We start from the raw sequence: 21,937 nt of genomic DNA, 5'->3' as shown, positions 1-21,937 counted from the left end.
ACATACTACATCTCTTTATCAACCAGTCTATATTAGCAGCAGACACAGTACAGTACGGTAGTCCACGGCTGTAGCTACCTCTGTGTCGGCACTCGGCAGTCCGTCCATAATTGTATACCACCTACCCGTGTTTTTTTTTCTTTCTTCTTTATACATACATACTACATCTCTTTATCAACTAGTCTATATTAGCAGCAGACACAGTACAGTAGTCCACGGCTGTAGCTACCTCTGTGTCGGCACTCGGCAGTCCATCCATAATTGTATACCACCTACCCGTGGTTTTTTTTTTCTTTCTTCTTTATACATACATACTACATCTCTTTATCAACCAGTCTATATTAGCAGCAGACACAGTACAGTACGGTAGTCCACGGCTGTAGCTACCTCTGTGTCGGCACTCGGCAGTCCGTCCATAATTGTATACCACCTACCCGTGGTTTTTTTTTCTTTCTTCTTTATACATACATACTACATCTCTTTATCAACCAGTCTATATTAGCAGCAGACACAGTACAGTAGTCCACGGCTGTAGCTACCTCTGTGTCGGCACTCGGCAGTCCATCCATAATTGTATACCACCTACCCGTGGTTTTTTTTTTCTTTCTTCTTTATACATACTACATCTCATTATCAACCAGTCTATATTAGCAGCAGACACAGTACGGTAGTCCACGGCTGTAGCTACCTCTGTGTCGGCACTCGGCAGTCCGTCCATAATTGTATACCACCTACCCGTGGTTTTTTTTTCTTTCTTCTTTATACATACTACATCTCATTATCAACCAGTCTATATTAGCAGCAGACACAGTACGGTAGTCCACGGCTGTAGCTACCTCTGTGTCGGCACTCGGCAGTCCATCCATAATTGTATACCACCTACCCGTGGTTTTTTTTTCTTTCTTCTTTATACATACTACATCTCATTATCATCCAGTCTATATTAGCAGCAGACACAGTACAGTACAGTAGTCCACGGCTGTAGCTACCTCTGTGTCGGCACTCGGCAGTCCGTCCATAATTGTATACCACCTACCCGTGGTTTTTTTTTCTTTCTTCTTTATACATACTACATCTCATTATCAACCAGTCTATATTAGCAGCAGACACAGTACGGTAGTCCACGGCTGTAGCTACCTCTGTGTCGGCACTCGGCAGTCCATCCATAATTGTATACCACCTACCCGTGGTTTTTTTATCTTTCTTCTTTATACATACATACTACATCTCATTATCATCCAGTCTATATTAGCAGCAGACACAGTACAATACAATAGTCCACGGCTGTAGCTACCTCTGTGTCGGCACTCGGCAGTCCATCCATAATTGTATACTAGTATCCATCCATCTCCATTGTTTACCTGAGGTGCCTTTTAGTTGTGCCTATTAAAATATGGAGAACAAAAATGTTGAGGTTCCAAAATTAGGGAAAGATCAAGATCCACTTCCACCTCGTGCTGAAGCTGCTGCCACTAGTCATGGTCGAGACGATGAAATGCCAGCAACGTCGTCTGCCAAGGCCGATGCCCAATGTCATAGTACAGAGCATGTCAAATCCAAAACACCAAATATCAGTAAAAAAAGGACTCCAAAACCTAAAATAAAATTGTCGGAGGAGAAGCGTAAACTTGCCAATATGCCATTTACCACACGGAGTGGCAAGGAACGGCTGAGGCCCTGGCCTATGTTCATGGCTAGTGGTTCAGCTTCACATGAGGATGGAAGCACTCAGCCTCTCGCTAGAAAACTGAAAAGACTCAAGCTGGCAAAAGCACCGCAAAGAACTGTGCGTTCTTCGAAATCCCAAATCCACAAGGAGAGTCCAATTGTGTCGGTTGCGATGCCTGACCTTCCCAACACTGGACGTGAAGAGCATGCGCCTTCCACCATTTGCACGCCCCCTGCAAGTGCTGGAAGGAGCACCCGCAGTCCAGTTCCTGATAGTCAGATTGAAGATGTCAGTGTTGAAGTACACCAGGATGAGGAGGATATGGGTGTTGCTGGCGCTGGGGAGGAAATTGACCAGGAGGATTCTGATGGTGAGGTGGATTGTTTAAGTCAGGCACCCGGGGAGACACCTGTTGTCCGTGGGAGGAATATGGCCGTTGACATGCCTGGTGAAAATACCAAAAAAATCAGCTCTTCGGTGTGGAAGTATTTCACCAGAAATGCGGACAACATTTGTCAAGCCGTGTGTTCCCTTTGTCAAGCTGTAATAAGTAGGGGTAAGGACGTTAACCACCTCGGAACATCCTCCCTTATACGTCACCTGCAGCGCATTCATAATAAGTCAGTGACAAGTTCAAAAACTTTGGGCGACAGCGGAAGCAGTCCACTGACCAGTAAATCCCTTCCTCTTGTAACCAAGCTCACGCAAACCACCCCACCAACTCCCTCAGTGTCAATTTCCTCCTTCCCCAGGAATGCCAATAGTCCTGCAGGCCATGTCACTGGCAATTCTGACGAGTCCTCTCCTGCCTGGGATTCCTCCGATGCATCCTTGCGTGTAACGCCTACTGCTGCTGGCGCTGCTGTTGTTGCTGCTGGGAGTCGATGGTCATCCCAGAGGGGAAGTCGTAAGCCCACTTGTACTACTTCCAGTAAGCAATTGACTGTCCAACAGTCCTTTGCGAGGAAGATGAAATATCACAGCAGTCATCCTGCTGCAAAGCGGATAACTGAGGCCTTGACAACTATGTTGGTGTTAGACGTGCGTCCGGTATCCGCCGTTAGTTCACAGGGAACTAGACAATTTATTGAGGCAGTGTGCCCCCGTTACCAAATACCATCTAGGTTCCACTTCTGTAGGCAGGCGATACCGAGAATGTACACGGACGTCAGAAAAAGACTCACCAGTGTCCTAAAAAATGCAGTTGTACCCAATGTCCACTTAACCACGGACATGTGGACAAGTGGAGCAGGGCAGGGTCAGGACTATATGACTGTGACAGCCCACTGGGTAGATGTATGGACTCCCGCCGCAAGAACAGCAGCGGCGGCACCAGTAGCAGCATCTCGCAAACGCCAACTCTTTCCTAGGCAGGCTACGCTTTGTATCACCGCTTTCCAGAATACGCACACAGCTAAAAACCTCTTACGCCAAACTGAGGAAGATCATCGCAGAATGGCTTACCCCAATTGAACTCTCCTGTGGATTTGTGGCATCGGACAACGCCAGCAATATTGTGTGTGCATTAAATATGGGCAAATTCCAGCACGTCCCATGTTTTGCACATACCTTGAATTTGGTGGTGCAGAATTTTTTAAAAAACGACAGGGGCGTGCAAGAGATGCTGTCGGTGGCCAGAAGAATTGCGGGACACTTTCGGCGTACAGGCACCACGTACAGAAGACTGGAGCACCACCAAAAACTACTGAACCTGCCCTGCCATCATCTGAAGCAAGAAGTGGTAACGAGGTGGAATTCAACCCTCTATATGCTTCAGAGGTTGGAGGAGCAGCAAAAGGCCATTCAAGCCTATACAATTGAGCACGATATAGGAGGTGGAATGCACCTGTCTCAAGTGCAGTGGAGAATGATTTCAACGTTGTGCAAGGTTCTGATGCCCTTTGAACTTGCCACACGTGAAGTCAGTTCAGACACTGCCAGCCTGAGTCAGGTCATTCCCCTCATCAGGCTTTTGCAGAAGAAGCTGGAGACATTGAAGGAGGAGCTAACACGGAGCGATTCCGCTAGGCATGTGGGACTTGTGGATGGAGCCCTTAATTCGCTTAACAAGGATTCACGGGTGGTCAATCTGTTGAAATCAGAGCACTACATTTTGGCCACCGTGCTCGATCCTAGATTTAAAACCTACCTTGGATCTCTCTTTCCGGCAGACACAAGTCTGCTGGGGTTGAAAGACCTGCTGGTGAGAAAATTGTCAAGTCAAGCGGAACGCGACCTGTCAACATCTCCTCCTTCACATTCTCCCGCAACTGGGGGTGCGAGGAAAAGGCTCAGAATTCCGAGCCCACCCGCTGGCGGTGATGCAGGGCAGTCTGGAGCGACTGCTGATGCTGACATCTGGTCCGGACTGAAGGACCTGACAACGATTACGGACATGTCGTCTACTGTCACTGCATATGATTCTCTCAACATTGAAAGAATGGTGGAGGATTATATGAGTGACCGCATCCAAGTAGGCACGTCACACAGTCCGTACTTATACTGGCAGGAAAAAGAGGCAATTTGGAGGCCCTTGCACAAACTGGCTTTATTCTACCTAAGTTGCCCTCCCACAAGTGTGTACTCCGAAAGAGTGTTTAGTGCCGCCGCTCACCTTGTCAGCAATCGGCGTACGAGGTTACATCCAGAAAATGTGGAGAAGATGATGTTCATTAAAATGAATTATAATCAATTCCTCCGCGGAGACATTGACCAGCAGCAATTGCCTCCACAAAGTACACAGGGAGCTGAGATGGTGGATTCCAGTGGGGACGAATTGATAATCTGTGAGGAGGGGGATGTACATGGTGATATATCGAAGGATGATGATGAGGTGGACATCTTGCCTCTGTAGAGCCAGTTTGTGCAAGGAGAGATTAATTGCTTCTTTTTTGGGGGGGGTCCAAACCAACCCGTCATATCAGTCACAGTCGTGTGGCAGACCCTGTCACTGAAATGATGGGTTGGTTAAAGTGTGCATGTCCTGTTTATACAACATAAGGGTGGGTGGGAGGGCCCAAGGACAATTCCATCTTGCACCTCTTTTTTCTTTTATTTTTCTTTGCGTCATGTGCTGTTTGGGGAGGGTTTTTTGGAAGGGCCATCCTGCGTGACACTGCAGTGCCACTCCTAGATGGGCCCGGTGTTTGTGTCGGCCACTAGGGTCGCTTATCTTACTCACACAGTCAGCTACCTCATTGCGCCTCTTTTTTTCTTTGCGTCATGTGCTGTTTGGGGAGGGTTTTTTGGAAGGGCCATCCTGCGTGACACTGCAGTGCCACTCCTAGATGGGCCCGGTGTTTGTGTCGGCCACTAGGGTCGCTTATCTTACTCACACAGTCAGCTACCTCATTGCGCCTCTTTTTTTCTTTGTGTCATGTGCTGTTTGGGGAGGGTTTTTTGGAAGGGCCATCCTGCGTGACACTGCAGTGCCACTCCTAGATGGGCCCGGTGTTTGTGTCGGCCACTAGGGTCGCTTATCTTACTCACACAGTCAGCTACCTCATTGCGCCTCTTTTTTTCTTTGCGTCATGTGCTGTTTGGGGAGGGTTTTTTGGAAGGGCCATCCTGCGTGACACTGCAGTGCCACTCCTAGATGGGCCCGGTGTTTGTGTCGGCCACTAGGGTCGCTTATCTTACTCACACAGTCAGCTACCTCATTGCGCCTCTTTTTTTCTTTGCGTCATGTGCTGTTTGGGGAGGGTTTTTTGGAAGGGACATCCTGCGTGACACTGCAGTGCCACTCCTAGATGGGCCCGGTGTTTGTGTCGGCCACTAGGGTCGCTTATCTTACTCACACAGCTACCTCATTGCGCCTCTTTTTTTCTTTGCGTCATGTGCTGTTTGGGGAGGGTTTTTTGGAAGGGACATCCTGCGTGACACTGCAGTGCCACTCCTAGATGGGCCCGGTGTTTGTGTCGGCCACTAGGGTCGCTTATCTTACTCACACAGCGACCTCGGTGCAAATTTTAGGACTAAAAATAATATTGTGAGGTGTGAGGTATTCAGAATAGACTGAAAATGAGTGTAAATTATGGTTTTTGAGGTTAATAATACTTTGGGATCAAAATGACCCCCAAATTCTATGATTTAAGCTGTTTTTTAGGGTTTTTTGAAAAAAACACCCGAATCCAAAACACACCCGAATCCAACAAAAAAAATTCGGTGAGGTTTTGCCAAAACGCGGTCGAACCCAAAACACGGCCGCGGAACCGAACACAAAACCAAAACACAAAACCCGAAAAATTTCCGGCGCTCATCTCTAAATTGCACACAGGGAATGCAAGTGCCAGTCAGGGCAGCCGAAAAGAGAGAGAATGCACATTGGCAGACAGGTAGTTTAACAATCTCCCTCTTTGACACATCTGTTATTAATATTGTACATGCTGCCGATATGTGGACCCACTTCACTGCAATCCAGAAGTGAAGCTGGTCCTTTAACATAATGGCTGAAGCATGTATTTTAATACGTCTACCCCATAGACCCCTATGTACTAAGCCTTGCAGAGAGAGAAAGTGGACGGAGATAAAGTACCAGCCAGTCAGTTCCTAACTACCATGTTACAGGCTGGCTTTTTTTTTCTATTTTAATCTGCTTAATACCGGTCTGAGGCAGCACCCCCCTTTTTTTTTACTTACTATTGATAAATATACTTGATTATAGTAGCCTAATTCCGACTAATAGAGATAAGTCTGGGTGCAATACAATTTTTCTGTTACTTCCCTGGCATTATTTATACCCAGCAATGGGGACCAAGAAGCCAGAAAGGCTTCCATGGATCCCCCCAGTGTTAACCACTATATAAGTGCCCGGGCATTAGCTGTGTGCGCATGTCACTATACCCGTCACCTGCAGTGTTAGGCTGTCAGTAACCAGGAGAAAATACTGGCATTGTCATTTGCAGAGGTAGAGCATTATATATTGCTGAAGTATACAGTGGTACACAATGATTACTACTGCAGGGTCCTGGTACATAGATCTCACAGTTCTTGTGGTGGAAGGAGAGTAGAAGCAGTACAGCTGATGATCTGTGGTCCCAGCATATGTCTATGCTATTGCAATAGATGCAGTCATGCGTAGACAGTCATTAGGTCAGTACCACAATGTTGAATTGGACCATGTTGACATGGGTAAAATGCCGTCATGCTACATGTTGTCATCTGCACTACAGTATGTTGACAAACATATCTATATAGTCAACAATAGTAATCTTGGGGTTAGGGTGACACGTTTACACTGTGCACATCGACATAAGCATGCCGACATACTCTGTCGATATGAAGTACTTGACAACATTGTGGAGTCTCTATTATGATTGTTGACAATAAGACATTATGGGGCGATTCAGATGTTTTTACGCACTGCTACCACTAGGGGGCGCAAAAAGACGCAATTCAATTGTCACTCTGTTTAGATGCCCAGTAGCTGTCTGTTTGGGAGCGACATGCGTGATATACATGGGTGCTTAAACACAACTGAATTTTGACAATTGTTTGGGCATCTAAACAGTCCTCTATAGACGGGAGAAAAAGACGCCCAAAACAATTGAATCGGCCCCTATATTTTAATACGTCATATCAAACCCATTGTTTCTTGTCCCTTTCTTGATAAATAAATAAATATATATATATATATATATATATACACACTTGTATAAAATACACTGTGCGCTTTATGTGTCCTGGTTTTCCGGGAGAGTCACATTTTTTTCCAATCAAAATATTTAACACACAATACTATACCTATCATTTAAACTACTGATGGATCCAAATGAACAGGACATGAGGAAATATGTTTCTGTTGTTGTTTTACCTTAAATTCATTTTAAAATAAGACTCAGCTTAACAAGACTGCACATTAATAATAAAAATATGTGTAAGGGTAGATAGAATAACGTTTAATTTGAGAGCCAAATATAAAATAAATAAATACATATGGAATCCAGAGATGGGTTGTATCGGAAATCCAAAATAATGTTACATTACAGTGAAGGAAATGCATACGTGTTGTATGGACCCTTTATGGGCACAGGTGCATTACAGTGGCAGAGGCTAGATTTAAAAAACAAATGCTATGAATAAGAAAGATACATAGAGAGACCGCAACAAAAACACTAGAAATTGCAAATGTCACAAATATTTATAAAAACTGTAACAACAATAAAAGTTGGGTTGTGATTAGCAACCAATCTTTTATTAGACTGTGGAAAATTAAAGCACATGGATTTGTTGCTATGTATAACACTACTTTCCAGAACCTATGCAATCATTTACATAAATGTCTCCAATAATATTTATACAGGTTAAGTATCCCATATACAAATATTCGGAAATACAGAATTTTTTGAGTGAGATAGTGAAACCTTTGTTTTTTGATGGCTCATTGTACACAAACTTTGTTTAATACACAAAGTAATTAAAAATATTGTATGAAATGACCTTCAGGCTGTGTGTATAAGGTGTATATGAAACATAAATGATTTGTGTGAATGTACACACACTTTGTTTAATGCACAAAGTTATTAAACATATTGGCTAAAATGGCTGTGTGTATAAGGTGTATATGAAACATAAATGCATTCTGTGCTTAGACTTAGGTCCCATCGCCATGATATCTCATTATGGTATGCAATTATTACAAAATACGTAAAAATCCGATATCCAAAATACTTCTGGTCCCAAGCATTTTGGATAAGGGTTTCTCAACCCGTATCTGTTTGCTATGCTACCTTAGTTAGTTTTTATTTATTTATTTATTTATTTCTTTTTCTTTACTTACTTACTAGTTATGTTTATGGATGCTAATGACTTTTTGCAATGTATATGTGTGCAAAAATGATCTTTCCCAGGAAGAAAAGTAAAAGATATTTTGTTTTGTTTAGACCCCTTCTGATCTATTGTAATATGAATACTGAGGGGGGAATTCAATTTGCCCCTGTAGTTTACTGTAGGCTAATTGAATCAGCAGGGCTATTCAATTAGCTCAGAAGGCAGCCCACAGGCTGCTGATACCGTCCTGAAGAGGTCATGATAACATATAGTACAATATACATTATAAGGATATTAGCTGTTCTATCCGTTCTTCACACGGGAGTTTCTGATTTTCACGGTTGTAAATATAAATGAGTGTTAAAAATTTGGTAAATCTATAGAGATGTAAATTTGAGACATCTTAATGTAAGTAAATATTAATGCATGGTTCTTGGCGCTACCCGAGGAGCACCAGTAGCAGATGTGGTAAAAAGTGACAGGACCGTTTACCTAATTTACCTATGTTAAATTTCAACTACCTAACATATCGGGAAGCAAGAGAATTAGTGATCAGTCAGTCAGTCAGTCAGTCAGTCAGTGAGAGATACAGTAAAAAAAGTGACAGGACCATTTTTGTAGTTTATGAAATTCTACACACTTGACATGCAATCCAAATTTTGATCCAGTTGTCCATTTTGCATTATCGTTGACGCATTATGTCGACCCCCTTTGGGGAGGTTTATTAAAATTCTAATTACGTAGTTTTCCTATGTCCCACCTGCGGAATACCTATGTTAAATTTCAGCTTCTTAACATATCGGGAAGTAAAAGAATTAGTGAGTGAGTGAGGGCTTTTGCATTGATATATATACTGTAGATAAGAAAACGCCAAGATTTTTATACAAAACTACAGTCACAGACCAAGTGCCTTTACATACACCTATCTTCAAATCATGCCCAGTATTTTGCACAAATATGCGTCTTTTCACAACACATATGCGGAGTACCTAGTACTCATCTGGTGCATTTACTTTGCACATCTATGGAAAATGGTGACAGACTGGGTACCGATATACAGTAGCCATGAATCCTGCAAAGCTGTGGTGTGCCAATTTACACTGCCATTATTGTGACAACAGTGCAAACTCCAAGTCCCCAGTAGATTACAAGTCCTGTTATATTTGGTTGCTTTGAAAAAAAAGCTGCTAGTGTATACTGTACAGTACAGTATGAAAAGGACGCAATGTTGGCCGTGACCTACGTCTAAGTCATGCCATGCGTCTTTTACCATATGTCACAAAACACAGGTGAATGAGGACACATCTGTGTCAGAATTTGAAGGAGACTTTTAACATCTGTAATAATGTACACTGGGGGGATATTGATACTTATACTGTAAAACACAAGACTTTCTAATAAACACTGAAGTGCTTATACCAGAACTAGTGTTCTTGCTAGGCTGCTTTAGCAGGGCGTTGTGAACTGTCAGAATTTAAAGTAGCAAAATGTGCCCTGCCCTAATCGCGGTGCCCTTCTAGAACAGCCTGCCTGTTGCTGTCCCCACGCACGAGCATCAGTGTCCCGCGGGTGGGAAATGTTTCCATTTGCCGATGTGTCGATAGATGCCGCGAGTGCGAGGCACACCCCAAGAGTGACTCAGACATAACCGCACCCCCCTCCCTGGTCGTCCTTGCTTCCTTTTCAGGGAAGCAGTGCCTGCTCCCAGTCACCCTGTCCTGCCCACATCATAGTAGAAACACTAAGAACTCATAGTTTATACAGGGAGGGAGGAGATTACACATACATTAGTCCCACTTGTGTTTAATATAATAAAATGTTTGCGTAATTGAATGACTGTTTATTGCGCTTTGGGTTTCTTTTGTGTAGGTGTGCTGTTGATCGCCACGCCAAAGACAGCAGTATGAATTTGACAATTCTTTGCTCAGATGCAAGCACGAGGAACAGGTCTAACACAAGAATCTTACAGATCATAAAAGGAAAGGATTATGGTAAGCTATACTGTGATTTTAGCTGCCTTTATCCAATTGTTAATATGTTTATGCACTTATAATGACACACATTGCACTAGAATACATTAGTCCAAATTAGAACATATGTCAGAAACAGAAGATTTACTTCTGTCTTCAGTAAATAGCTCATTGTAAGATGTGTCATTACTCTAATGTAAGTCTATTTATTAAGCTCCCCGAGGCCTACCATAGAAACCACTGATCTTATTTATATTGCTCACAAAATATTTTTCTTTTGGAAACTGGTTCTGTTCTCATTTTTTCATCCTAATTACATATGTCATGATTAAGTACTCCATTCCTTTTTATTTCCTGCATCTAACTATGATTGATTAAACTGTTTTTAAAGCATTTTATCAATTAGATGTAATGCAATCTCTTCATTTGATTTTTGGTAGGTTGTTTATACAGAAACATTTAGTTTTGTCCCAGATTTCTGCGGCCAGTCCTGTCAGTGGTTGCATCGGGGTCGGTGACACCTGGTGCGGCCAAGAGCCCCCCTGTGTGCGATGACGTTGAGTGCGACCTTAAAAGGGGGCATGGCTTTATGGGTAGGGGTGTGGCCTCACAAAAGCCCCGATTTGTCACTGTGGGGGCATGCCTGCAGCAAACCATGTGTGTTAGACTCTAGAATCTTAAATATTTTATTTTCTCCACAAGCAACTCAAATACAGCAAACTTTTCTCCCACCCTCCACCCTTGTGTCAGCTATATACAGGCTAATACAATATGATGTTCTGGTTGTAGCTTTCCAAAATGGACATTCCCGCTACAGGTGCGAAGGGAAATCTGGGACCCTTTCAAGTATACAGCTAAATGCTTACATCTTACATGTACTGTACTTGGATTTACCACATCTCTTATTTTATTTTGATAGAACGTGATACAGGTTGAGTATCCCATATCCAAATATTCCGAAATACGGACTTTTTTGAGTGAGAGTGAGATAGTGAAACCTTTGTTTTTTGATGGCTCAATGTACACAAACTTTGTTTAATACACAAGGTTATTAAAAATATTGTATTAAATGACCTTCAGGCTTTGTGTATAAGGTGTATATGAAACATAAATGAATTGTGTGAATGTAGACACACTTTGTTTAATGCACAAATTTATAAAAAAATATTGGCTAAAATGACCTTCAGGCTGTGTGTATAAGGTGTATATGTAACATAAATGCATCCTGCGCTTAGATTTAGGTCCCATCACCATGATATCTCATTATGGTATGCAATTATTCCAAAATACGGAAAAATCCGATATCCAAAATACCTCTGGTCCCAAGCATTTTGGATAAGGGAGACTCAACCTGTACTCATTATTTCCGCAGGCACGACCAGATGATTTGAGTACATGAGTTTATCAATAGATTTCATCAATATGAGTGTATCACTAGATTTCATCAATATATTCAAATTATTCATTTTTCATAATATGACACATACTACAATTTATTTGTCAATCTTCCAAGTCACTTTAATTTTGCAGTTTTACAGTTCTCAGCGTGAAATTGTAAGTACTTGGTGAAGCTATTACATAGCTTATTGCAGATTGCAATATTAGACCTTGTCCTGTAATGAGATAGACATAGGTGGCTATCTAAGGTGCTTGTATAATCTAGTGGGGAGGTGATTACATATGTTTACAAATACATATTTTACTGTAATCATTGTGTGGTTGAGTTTAGTTGTTTGCTCAATAAATGAAACAATAGTGTCAGTATAAGGTATGCTTCCCCTCCATGCATCTGTGAGCTTGTCGCTAAATACACCCCAGTCTGACCACTCTGCTCTATGCCTCTCCTTCTCTCTTATTACCTCCCCTCACTCCCACCTTTAGAGTACTGTGAAGCATCTGACCTCTCCCAAACCGATGATCTTGCAAAAACTCAGCTTTTCACTCTTGCCTACCCTACCCTAGTCTGCCATGTCCACTTGTGTCTCATTGCGGCCACTGTCTCCAGTTTCTCTGTCACTTTGTGGTAAGCAGGGACCTCTTTCTGTCTCATGTCTGCCCCATCTCTCTCTTCCCTGCTTCTACCTAATATGTTTGTTGCTGCAATATTATTTAGTGTTATTTTGCTACATTCACCTTATACATACAACATCTATGTTTGTTCTGTGCAACTCATACTTACATTTATCTTGTCTCTAATTTGTACCCATGTATTTGTATGCTGGCTATCCGTTTCTATGACTCTATAGATATGATGATGATGGTGATGCTGACGACAGCAAATTCCCCATGTACTGTTTTGGCCTAATGCTACAACAGTTCCTTTTCTTTTTCAGAAAGTGAGCTTCCACTTTTAGAATTCAAGCCATTGAGCAACGGGCAAACAGTTGGTGGATTTATATACAGAGGCTGTCAATCAGAACGGCTGTATGGAAGCTATGTATTTGGAGACCGCTATGGGTATGTTATAATCTTTTTGTATTCGGACTTAGAGTATTTATATACCGTAGCATTTTGGTGACCAACAAAACAGTAGCTAGTGAGTCAGGAAAGAGATGGACGCAATATAGATAGAGTTCTCTTGTTTCAGAAACAACTTTATTTTATTATTTTAGCGTACTTTCCTGTAATACATTTCATGCCCATTTATTGATTACTGATTTTGTGTCCTGCCCATTGTGTCACAGTGACTCATTCTAACACAACACACAGCTGTCAGTAAAGGTAAAGGTTTATGCTGGTATGGCTGTGCCAGTCATTTGTTTCTAAAGGGGGGTACACATGGAGAGATCCGTGTTTAAAATCTAAGCAATATGACTAGATTGCCCCGTGCATCGCTATCGCCGGTGCTAGATTGAGCCTGCCTGCAGGCTCCATCTAGCGGGTCGCTCACTTCACCATTGTGTGAAGTGAGCGGCCCCCTGTCCGTCCTCTCCCTCGCTCAGCACATCGCGCTGTGCTGAGCAGGGGGAGAGATGTGTGCTGAGCGGTCTGTGTTAAGATCGCTCAGCACACATCTCTCCAATCAGTACCCCCCTTTAAAGTATGTAAATGGGATGTTACACAATCCAAAAAAACACATGCAGATAGCATTATTTCTCTTCTGGAGTGCAGGTATTGTTATGTACACATTACTTATTGCCAGTTGTGATGTACTGTATAAGTGCTGCAGTAGGAATTGTGAACCTGACATGCTCATGTGTAGTACACCCTATACACCATATGAACCATGACATTTTCTGGAGTAAAGATTAGATAAAACAGGAAGAAGACACATAGACCTCCTTCTCTGTTATGTACTTTTCAGTGATGCAGCAGAATATGGTTAATGATTTGATATCATCTAGGAGTTGATGAGACTCATTTAGAGTTGTACCTAAATGCATTTGTGTGGTGTAATTTTGCTGTTGCAACTATAGCTACTGTACCTGGATTCTTTTATTCGATAAAAGTTAGGGCTGGCAGTGTTGAGGCACAGAGTATAATGGACTACCTGGCTAATTAGCATTATGGACTTCACTAATGGGAGCCCGCAGGCAGCTGCCCTCTTACTGCCCCCTTTACATGACTAGCTGTGACGGGGTGGTATCGATATCCTGACGGTTCGCATCCCTCTGTGACATATGAACCAATATCACAGTATAATATTGCGATCTGAGTATGGTCAAACATAGCCAGCAGTGCAGGGTTACAGGCTTATGTTCAGAAGTAGAAATACATGCAACATGGTAATACGCTCAAGTGCAAAATCAGAACAGCGGGCAAAAAACTAGTACACAGGCAATCAATCTATAACAGGTATAGGGCTGGAGTGGGGTTAAAATAGGCAACCCATTCTGCATCTCGTGCCACTGTGACGCCAGCGATCTGCTAACTGGCACTATAAATCCCTGAAGACTCAGTGGGCTCGCCACTAAAGCGTACACTGGTGGCACAGAGTACATGAGAAGCAGCAGAGAAAAATGATGAAGCAGTAGAACCGCACGGCAGGAGACCAGATGTCCACGCTGTACAATGTAAGTGGATGCTAACCGACCTTTTCCGCAAGTCACACCGCACATATTTAGCATGTGTTGCAAGCTGCAAGCAGCTTTGCAAATGCAATTCTTACTTATTTAGGCCCAGAATCGGTAACTGTTCATTGTTGTCTGTTATTATGTACAAGTGATGATTCTGTCATTTCAGGAACTTTGTAACGCTTCATCAAAATGCCATCACTAAACAGTGGCAGGAGAAACTGTTCTGTCTCGGCAGCGGAGCTTCCTGCAGGGGGCCCTTCACAGGCCACATACTGGGATTCGGAGAAGATGAACTAGGTACAATGCATAGAGTAAATCACTTAGTTGGACTGTAAGCAAGAGTTTACAGAGATCACTTTGTAATTTTCCACAATATATTTTATATATATTTATATATATTTACAGAGCAGGTATATTTCTTAAATGGCATAAGAAGGAAACCAGTTGCAGTATATACAGTATGTGTACCAAATAACATTGTTGATGTAATACTGTAATAACAAAAAAACAACAGGGCTTAAGTCAGAATAGCTTTCAGGCAGTTTCCTTATAAGTAAACTAAAAAAATACACATAAAAAAATAGACACCCACAAAATAAAAAAACCTTTATAGGTTTAAAATGTATATCTACAGTGCAACCTGAAAGTATTCACAGCGCTTCACTTTTTCCACATTTTGTAATGTTACAGCCTTATTCCAAAATGGAATAAATTAATTTTTCCCCTCAAAAAATTCTACACACAATACCCCATAATGATAATGTAAAAGAAGTTTTTTTGTGATTTTTGCAGGGCTGGGTCACTCAAGGACATTCACAGAGTTGTCCTGAAGCCACTCTTTTGATATCTTTGCTGTGTACTTAGGGTCATTGTCCTGCTGAAAGATAAACCTTCGCCCCAGTCCGAGGCCATGAGCGCACTGGAGCAGGTTTTCAACCAGGATGTCTCTGTACATTGCTACATTCATCTTTCGCTCTATCCTGACTAGTCTCCCAGTTCCTGCCGCTGAAAACATCCCCACAGCATGATGCTGTCACCACCATGCTTCACTGTAGGGATGGTATTGGCCTGGTGATGAGCGGTGCCTGGTTTCCTTCAAACATAATTCCTGGCATTCACGCCAAAGAGTTCAATCTTTGTCTCACCAGACCAGAGAATTTTGTTTCTCATGGTCTGAGAGTCCTTCAGGTGCATTTTGTCAAACTCGAGATGGGCTGCCATGTGCTTTTTGCTAAGCAGTGGCTTCCGTCTGGCCACCATACAGGCCTGATTGGTGGATTGCTGCAGAGATGGTTGTCCTTCTGGAAAGTTCTCCTCCACAGAGGAATGCTATAGCTCTGACAGAGTGACCATCGGGTTCTTGGTCACGTCTCTGACTAGGGCTCTTCTCCCCCAATTGCTCAGTTTAGACGGACGGCCAGCTCTAGGAAGAGTCCTGGTGGTTCCGAACTTCTTTCATTTACAGATGATGGCGGTGACTGTGCTCATTGGGACCTTCAAAGCAGCAGATCTTTTTCTGTACCCTTCCCCAGATTTGTGCCTCGAGACAATCCTGTCCCGGGGGTTTACAGACAATTCGTTTGACTTCATGCTTGGTTTGTGCTCAGACATGCACTGTCCTATGGGCCTAATTCTGAGTTGATCGCAACAGCAATTTTGTTAGCAGTTGGGCAAAACCATGTGCACTGCAGGAGGGACAGATATTACATGTGCAGAGAGAGTTAGATTTGGGTGGGGTGTATTCAAACTGAAATCTAAATTGCAGTGTAAAAATAAAGCAGCCAGTATTTACCCTGCACAGAAACAAAATAACCCACCCAAATCTAACTCTCTCTGCACATGTTATAACTGCCCCCCCCCCCTGCAGTGCACATGGTTTTGCCCAATTGCTAACAAACTTGTTGCTGCGATCAACTCAGAATTACCCCCTATATAAGGTCCCACACTTGACAGTGTGGGACCTTATATAGGACAGGTGGGTGCCTTTCCAAATCATGTCCAATCAACTGAATTTACCACCTGTGACTCCAATTAAGCTGTGGGAATGATCACTGGAAACAGAATGCACCTGAGCTCGATTTTGAGCTTCATGGCAAAGGCTGTGAAAGTGATATCTTAGTTTTTTATTTTTTATAAATTATTTTCATGTTGTAATTATGGGGTATTGTGTGTGGAATTTTGAGGGGAAAAAATTAATTTATTCCATTTAGGAGTAAGTCTAACGTAACAAAATGTGGAAAAAGTGAAGCGCTGTGAATACTTTCCGGATGCACTGTACATAATGTTTATAAATTTATCAAGTCACAAACCTGGTAATATAATTGATGTACATGCCACTGTCCTCTAAAGTCAGTATACTATCCCAAGACTGCAATAATAATTAATAGATGTAATATAAAAATTTTTATCAAGGCGGCACTCCTCATAGGGTAATCAATTAAAGCAGTAAAATTCATAAAAGTATGGTGCCCTCCGCTCACAGATCTGAACGGCGGTGACTAATGTAGCATTTCTCCGGAGGCACTCAATAATTACAAAAGTCAGCAATGTGACCAACGTTTCAATGCTGTATTCAAAGCATTTTCATCAGGGTGCAATTGTTGAGTGCCGCCGGAGAAATGATATATATAGATAGATAGATAGATAGATAGATAGATAGATAGATAGATAGATAGATAGATAGATAGATAGATAGATAGATAGATAATTTTTTTGACAATTTTCAAACAAGGTTGTGTCTCTAAGTACAGTATATAGTGTTAAGTTAATTGAGCAGATGCATACAATAGAGCTAACTTTGGGCTTTGAGAAGCAGGGGAGAGCAAGTAACTGTGCACCTGGACAAAGTATGTTGCAATGCTAGGGGTGCAAGCACATTTTTTGTGCATGCAGGGTAAATATTGGCTGCTTTTGCATGTAGCCCATAATTGCTGGACACTTTTATTTGTGCACTGCAATTTATACTTCAGTTAGGACAAACCCTTTATAAGAGGGTCATTTAATTCCAGGCAAATGGTGCAAATTGCTATCTTGCACCCTTCGCCTGCCCGGCCAAAACCCGAATTTGCACAAAAGTCTGGCACCCCCTGCCAACTGTATAAAATAATGCACATGCAAAGTATATCTAAACACATCTAATTATTTTCAATAGAATTCAGATTTCCTTAGAATACAGTACCTAAAACTAGCAATACACCTTAAGATTATCTGTCCAACTATCCAACTACTATAGTTGGCTAATTGAAAAGAAAATCTGGTAACGTATATGAGCAAATGGCAATAGACAATTTGCTCCCAAATGTCGGAAGACTGACAAAAATGGTCATTCAGACAAATTTGTTAAATCAAACAGATTTAATGAATTGGTCTGAATGACCTATTTTATCCATTATTTAGTGTTTGGGAGGAAATTGCTGATTGTCATTTGCTCCCATACAGTACATTACCAGATTTTCTTACCAACCAGTAAACTAGTTTAATGGTTGAATAGATAATCTTATGGTACACTATACAGCCAATTTAGTTGGACTTTACTGACCATGCTTCCATCACTAGAGTAGTCTGAACTCATTCACTACATCAGAACCTGACAGTAAGCTAGCTCAGCTGTCCAACTATTGATATACACTACCATAAGTTAACCCTTAGTGCTGCAGAAAAATGGATTAGTTTAACCTCTTTAGGGATACTGGCACATATTGATATATAAACATAATGGTTATTTTTTATTGCAAAACTTTTATAAGTTTGAATATATATTAATAACTAAATCGGTCAATACATATAAAAAAAAATCAACTTGAAAGTCATTATCTTTTCAATAAAGTATATTAAAGAATGTTTTTTCAATTATTTATTTCTAAAATTACAAAATTGTCTCGGAAATTGGTTAAAAGCAGCATTGAATGTATAAGCATTACTTAATTTGAAACGTCATTTAATGTTAAACCTATTACCTATTCAGACAGAATACCATAATAATCTTATTTTGTTTAGTCTTTACAAAATATCTAATCATATAATCACTTTTCTGCTGTCTGCTATTAGTGCCTGCATCCAACTAACATTCTACTGTAAGAAGTTGCTGTTTGTGATATAATTATAATGTGATGTCTTAGACCAGCCATGTCCAAACTGCGGCCCTCCAGCTGTTGTGAAACTACATATTCCAGCATGCTCTGACACAGTTTTGCTGTCAGAGAATGCTAAAGCTGTGTCAGGGCATGCTGGGATGTGTAGTTTCTAAACAGCTGGAGGGCCGCAGTTTGGACATGCCTGTCTTAGACCTTGGGTGTGAGTATGTATTGGGTGCTGAGTGACAGCTGGAGAATGTCAAAAGTTTGTTTATTACCAGTTATTTATATTACAATGACTATTTGGTCAGTCACTTCAGTCCCTGCCCCAGATGAGCTTACAATCTATATTACATACACAGTAGGGTTAATTTTGTTTGTCAGAATCCAGTTAACCTGTCAGTATATTTTTGAGTGTGAAAGGAAACCCAACAAACAATGGGAATTGATCCCAAGACCTGTGAGGCAGTAATGATCATCAACCTAATTGCACTCAACACATACAATTAGAAAGACATTGAATGCATTGAATGAATTACAAGTGAGCAGAGATAGTGTATTATGTAAGAGGCTTGAATACTTGCCTGATAGGTTAATATACATGTTCACTGTCAGGTGTAGACATTAAACAGTAGGATTAATTTATGACGGGCAAGCGCAGCTGAGAACAGTGGACAAAATATGTAATGTTCTTTAACCCATTGTTTCTGCTTTGTGCACGGTGATAGCTGCTTTCTTGTCTAGACATTGGAAGTGTTGGGGGGGTCCAAAGTAATGAGTATGCAAAGCTAAATTGCAATAAAAAATGTGGTGACTTACTTGTCTTTTAATGAATAAAAGGGAGCTAACTGGGCAAGCTTGGAGGTGCATCCATCACTTGGTGGAGAGCCCTGATTTTCCCGGCAAGCAGGTTGCCACTTTGTACACATAGAAAACCAATATACAGGAGTAATAAAAATGACTGACAAAAAAAGATAAGGCACAACAACATTGCTTGTTTAGTTTCTGGAGTTATTTAATCACAATACGAGGGACATATGAGTAAATAAGATAATAGGTTACAGGGACAATCCTTAGATATGACTTGTTCCATTAGTACATAGACATTACTGTCCAAGATGCCATCATTTCATATCAGACTGCAAAATCAATCAATCTTAAAGATGTTCTATGTGTGCACATACGTCATCAAGCAGCACAGGGGAACATGTACTAAGCAGTGATACAAGTGGAGACGTGAGCCAGTGGAGAAGTTGCCCATGACAACCAATCAGCTGCTCTGTATACTTTTATAGTATGCAAATTGTAAATGTTATGTCAATGCCGATTGGTTGCCATGGGCAACTTCTCCACTGGCTCACTTCTCCACTTTTATCACTGCTTAGTACATCTCCCCCATAGTCACATGTGCAGGAGGATAAAAAGGGCAGCATATTGCTGCAATGCCATTGGCTGATGTAAATGACTGGAAATATCTCTTGAACAACTGAGAAAGTCTTGTACATTGCAGTAGCTAAACATCCCTGGGATCTAGTGAGCCTATTGCTATGCCATGACTGAGACCAAACTATGTTAAACATGAGGTCGGACAAATGCCTCCGGTATGTCATAAAATAATGTGCTATATTGGCATTTCTAACAGGTGAAGTCTATATACTGTCAAGCAGTAAAAGTATGACTCAGACGCACAGTGGAAAACTCTACAAGATTATTGACCCTAAAAGGTAAAGATTTTATTTCTGTTCAAAATGTGTACAAATGTATGTTGTCAGCGCATATAAAGCAAAGTGTGAAAATGTTTTTCTATTCCCTTTGACTCTGTAAAGTCATCTAATTAATAATATGCAAATTACAATATATTTTGTTAGAGAAAGAATGATGCCTCTTTTTCATAGCACATTATCTCACCTATAATACACCAGTGATGTAAGTATAGGTATAAACTCCTGCAAAATAATGTATGTGTAAATAGTGAGTTATGATATCATCAAATTGGTGAGTTCTTATATCATCACTTCAATATTCAGAATGAAAACTTATCTTTATAAAGTGCCTCTTGATGTCTGCAATCTCCCCATTACCTCTAACACAGCCTTAAGGGGGGTACTCACGGGAGAGATGTGTGCTGAGCGATCTTAACACAGACCGCTCAGCACACATCTCTCACCCCGCTCAGCACAGCGCGATGTGCTGAGCAGGGGGAAAGCCGACGGGGGGCCGCTCACTTCACACAACGGTGAAGTGAGCGACCCGCTAGATTGAGCCTGCATGCAGCTCAATCTAGCATCGGCGATAGCGATGCGCGGGGCCGCGCAACGCTATCGCTGGAGGGCATACACACGGCAGATCCGTGCTTAAAATCTAAGCAATCTAGCAAGATTGCTTAGATTTTAAGCACGGATCTCTCCGTGTGTACCCCCCTTTACTCAATGTTAATCTCAAACTATTCTCATTAAGAAAACAAGGTACTGAGCATTCCAAGCTTGTCAACCATTTTATGGGATTATGACACGTCTCCACTTTACGATGATTGGCAGCTCCTAGAAACCTCACAAAGGGGTGTGCAGGGGTTGCAGGCTGCATCCGGGTGTCACTAAAATGCCGACTCCTCCACAGTGACAGGAGCCGGGTGCCGCAGTATGACATTATCCTGCAGCATTCGGCTCCTGTCAGTGAAAAGAAACCGTCAATTCTGTAAGAGTCTCTGGGGGCACTCCGTACACCCTTGAAATAAGGTATTCAGGGGACTCCCTTTGAGGCCACACCCCCTTTAGTGACATCAGTGGGGTTCCCATGAGGCCGTACCCTCTACATTCGAAGCATCGTCCCCTTTTTGAACAAGCGCCTGGGGGGGCCTCTTGTTTGCACCCGGTGCCACCAACTTCGGTGCCACCAATGGCAGCTCCAGCATGCTAGGTATATGTGCCAAGCCTGCCAAGACAAGCATGAAAAGGTCGATTTCAAACAGTTTTCAATGTTTTAAGCTAATAATGAATTAAATGTAAACTAGGCACTATTTATCCAACCCCTACTTACTATTAGTACTTTTAACTGAAGCTCTATAATGTATATTTTATTACAACATGGCTATGACCCATGAATATGTTAACAATAATCAATAAAAATATAAATCTAGCCGTGATACTGCATACTACAGCACTAATCAGCACTAGAAATCATTTCATATGCAAAACTGCCTTAAATATGAAATTAACATGATATTAATATTCAGCAAGATGCAATTAACAACACTCCTCCAGATAGTAAATGAACCGTGCAGTCCACACTTTTAAAGGATGTAACAAAGCAGTGAGCAACAGTCTCGCTCATTTGCATTAGAGTGAAAAGACCTTTATTGCTAATTACTCACTGCCCTCTACCTGGTTTTGTTAGTTACATGTGATTACAAGCAGTGGTTCCCAATCTTTTTGAACTCACTGC

The 21,937-nt window shown here is 41.7% G+C and overlaps 1 protein-coding gene across 1 annotated transcript in view; it reads left to right on the top strand.

The window, feature by feature from the left end:
* Nucleotides 1-21,937, top strand: part of HHIP (hedgehog interacting protein) — a 161,583-nt gene that overhangs the window by 94,281 nt on the left and 45,365 nt on the right. The window contains exons 8-11 of the mRNA XM_063920612.1: nucleotides 10,307-10,428; nucleotides 12,741-12,864; nucleotides 14,590-14,720; nucleotides 20,139-20,220. Coding sequence (XP_063776682.1) covers nucleotides 10,307-10,428; nucleotides 12,741-12,864; nucleotides 14,590-14,720; nucleotides 20,139-20,220 — 459 coding nt within the window. The remainder of the gene's footprint in view (nucleotides 1-10,306; nucleotides 10,429-12,740; nucleotides 12,865-14,589; nucleotides 14,721-20,138; nucleotides 20,221-21,937) is intronic.

The sequence above is a fragment of the Pseudophryne corroboree genome, chromosome 1 (genome assembly GCF_028390025.1).
Source record: "Pseudophryne corroboree isolate aPseCor3 chromosome 1, aPseCor3.hap2, whole genome shotgun sequence".
NCBI classification, from domain to species: domain Eukaryota; kingdom Metazoa; phylum Chordata; class Amphibia; order Anura; family Myobatrachidae; genus Pseudophryne; species Pseudophryne corroboree.
Note: the sequence above shows the minus strand (reverse complement) of the source record. Positions and strands in the feature narration are given on the sequence as shown.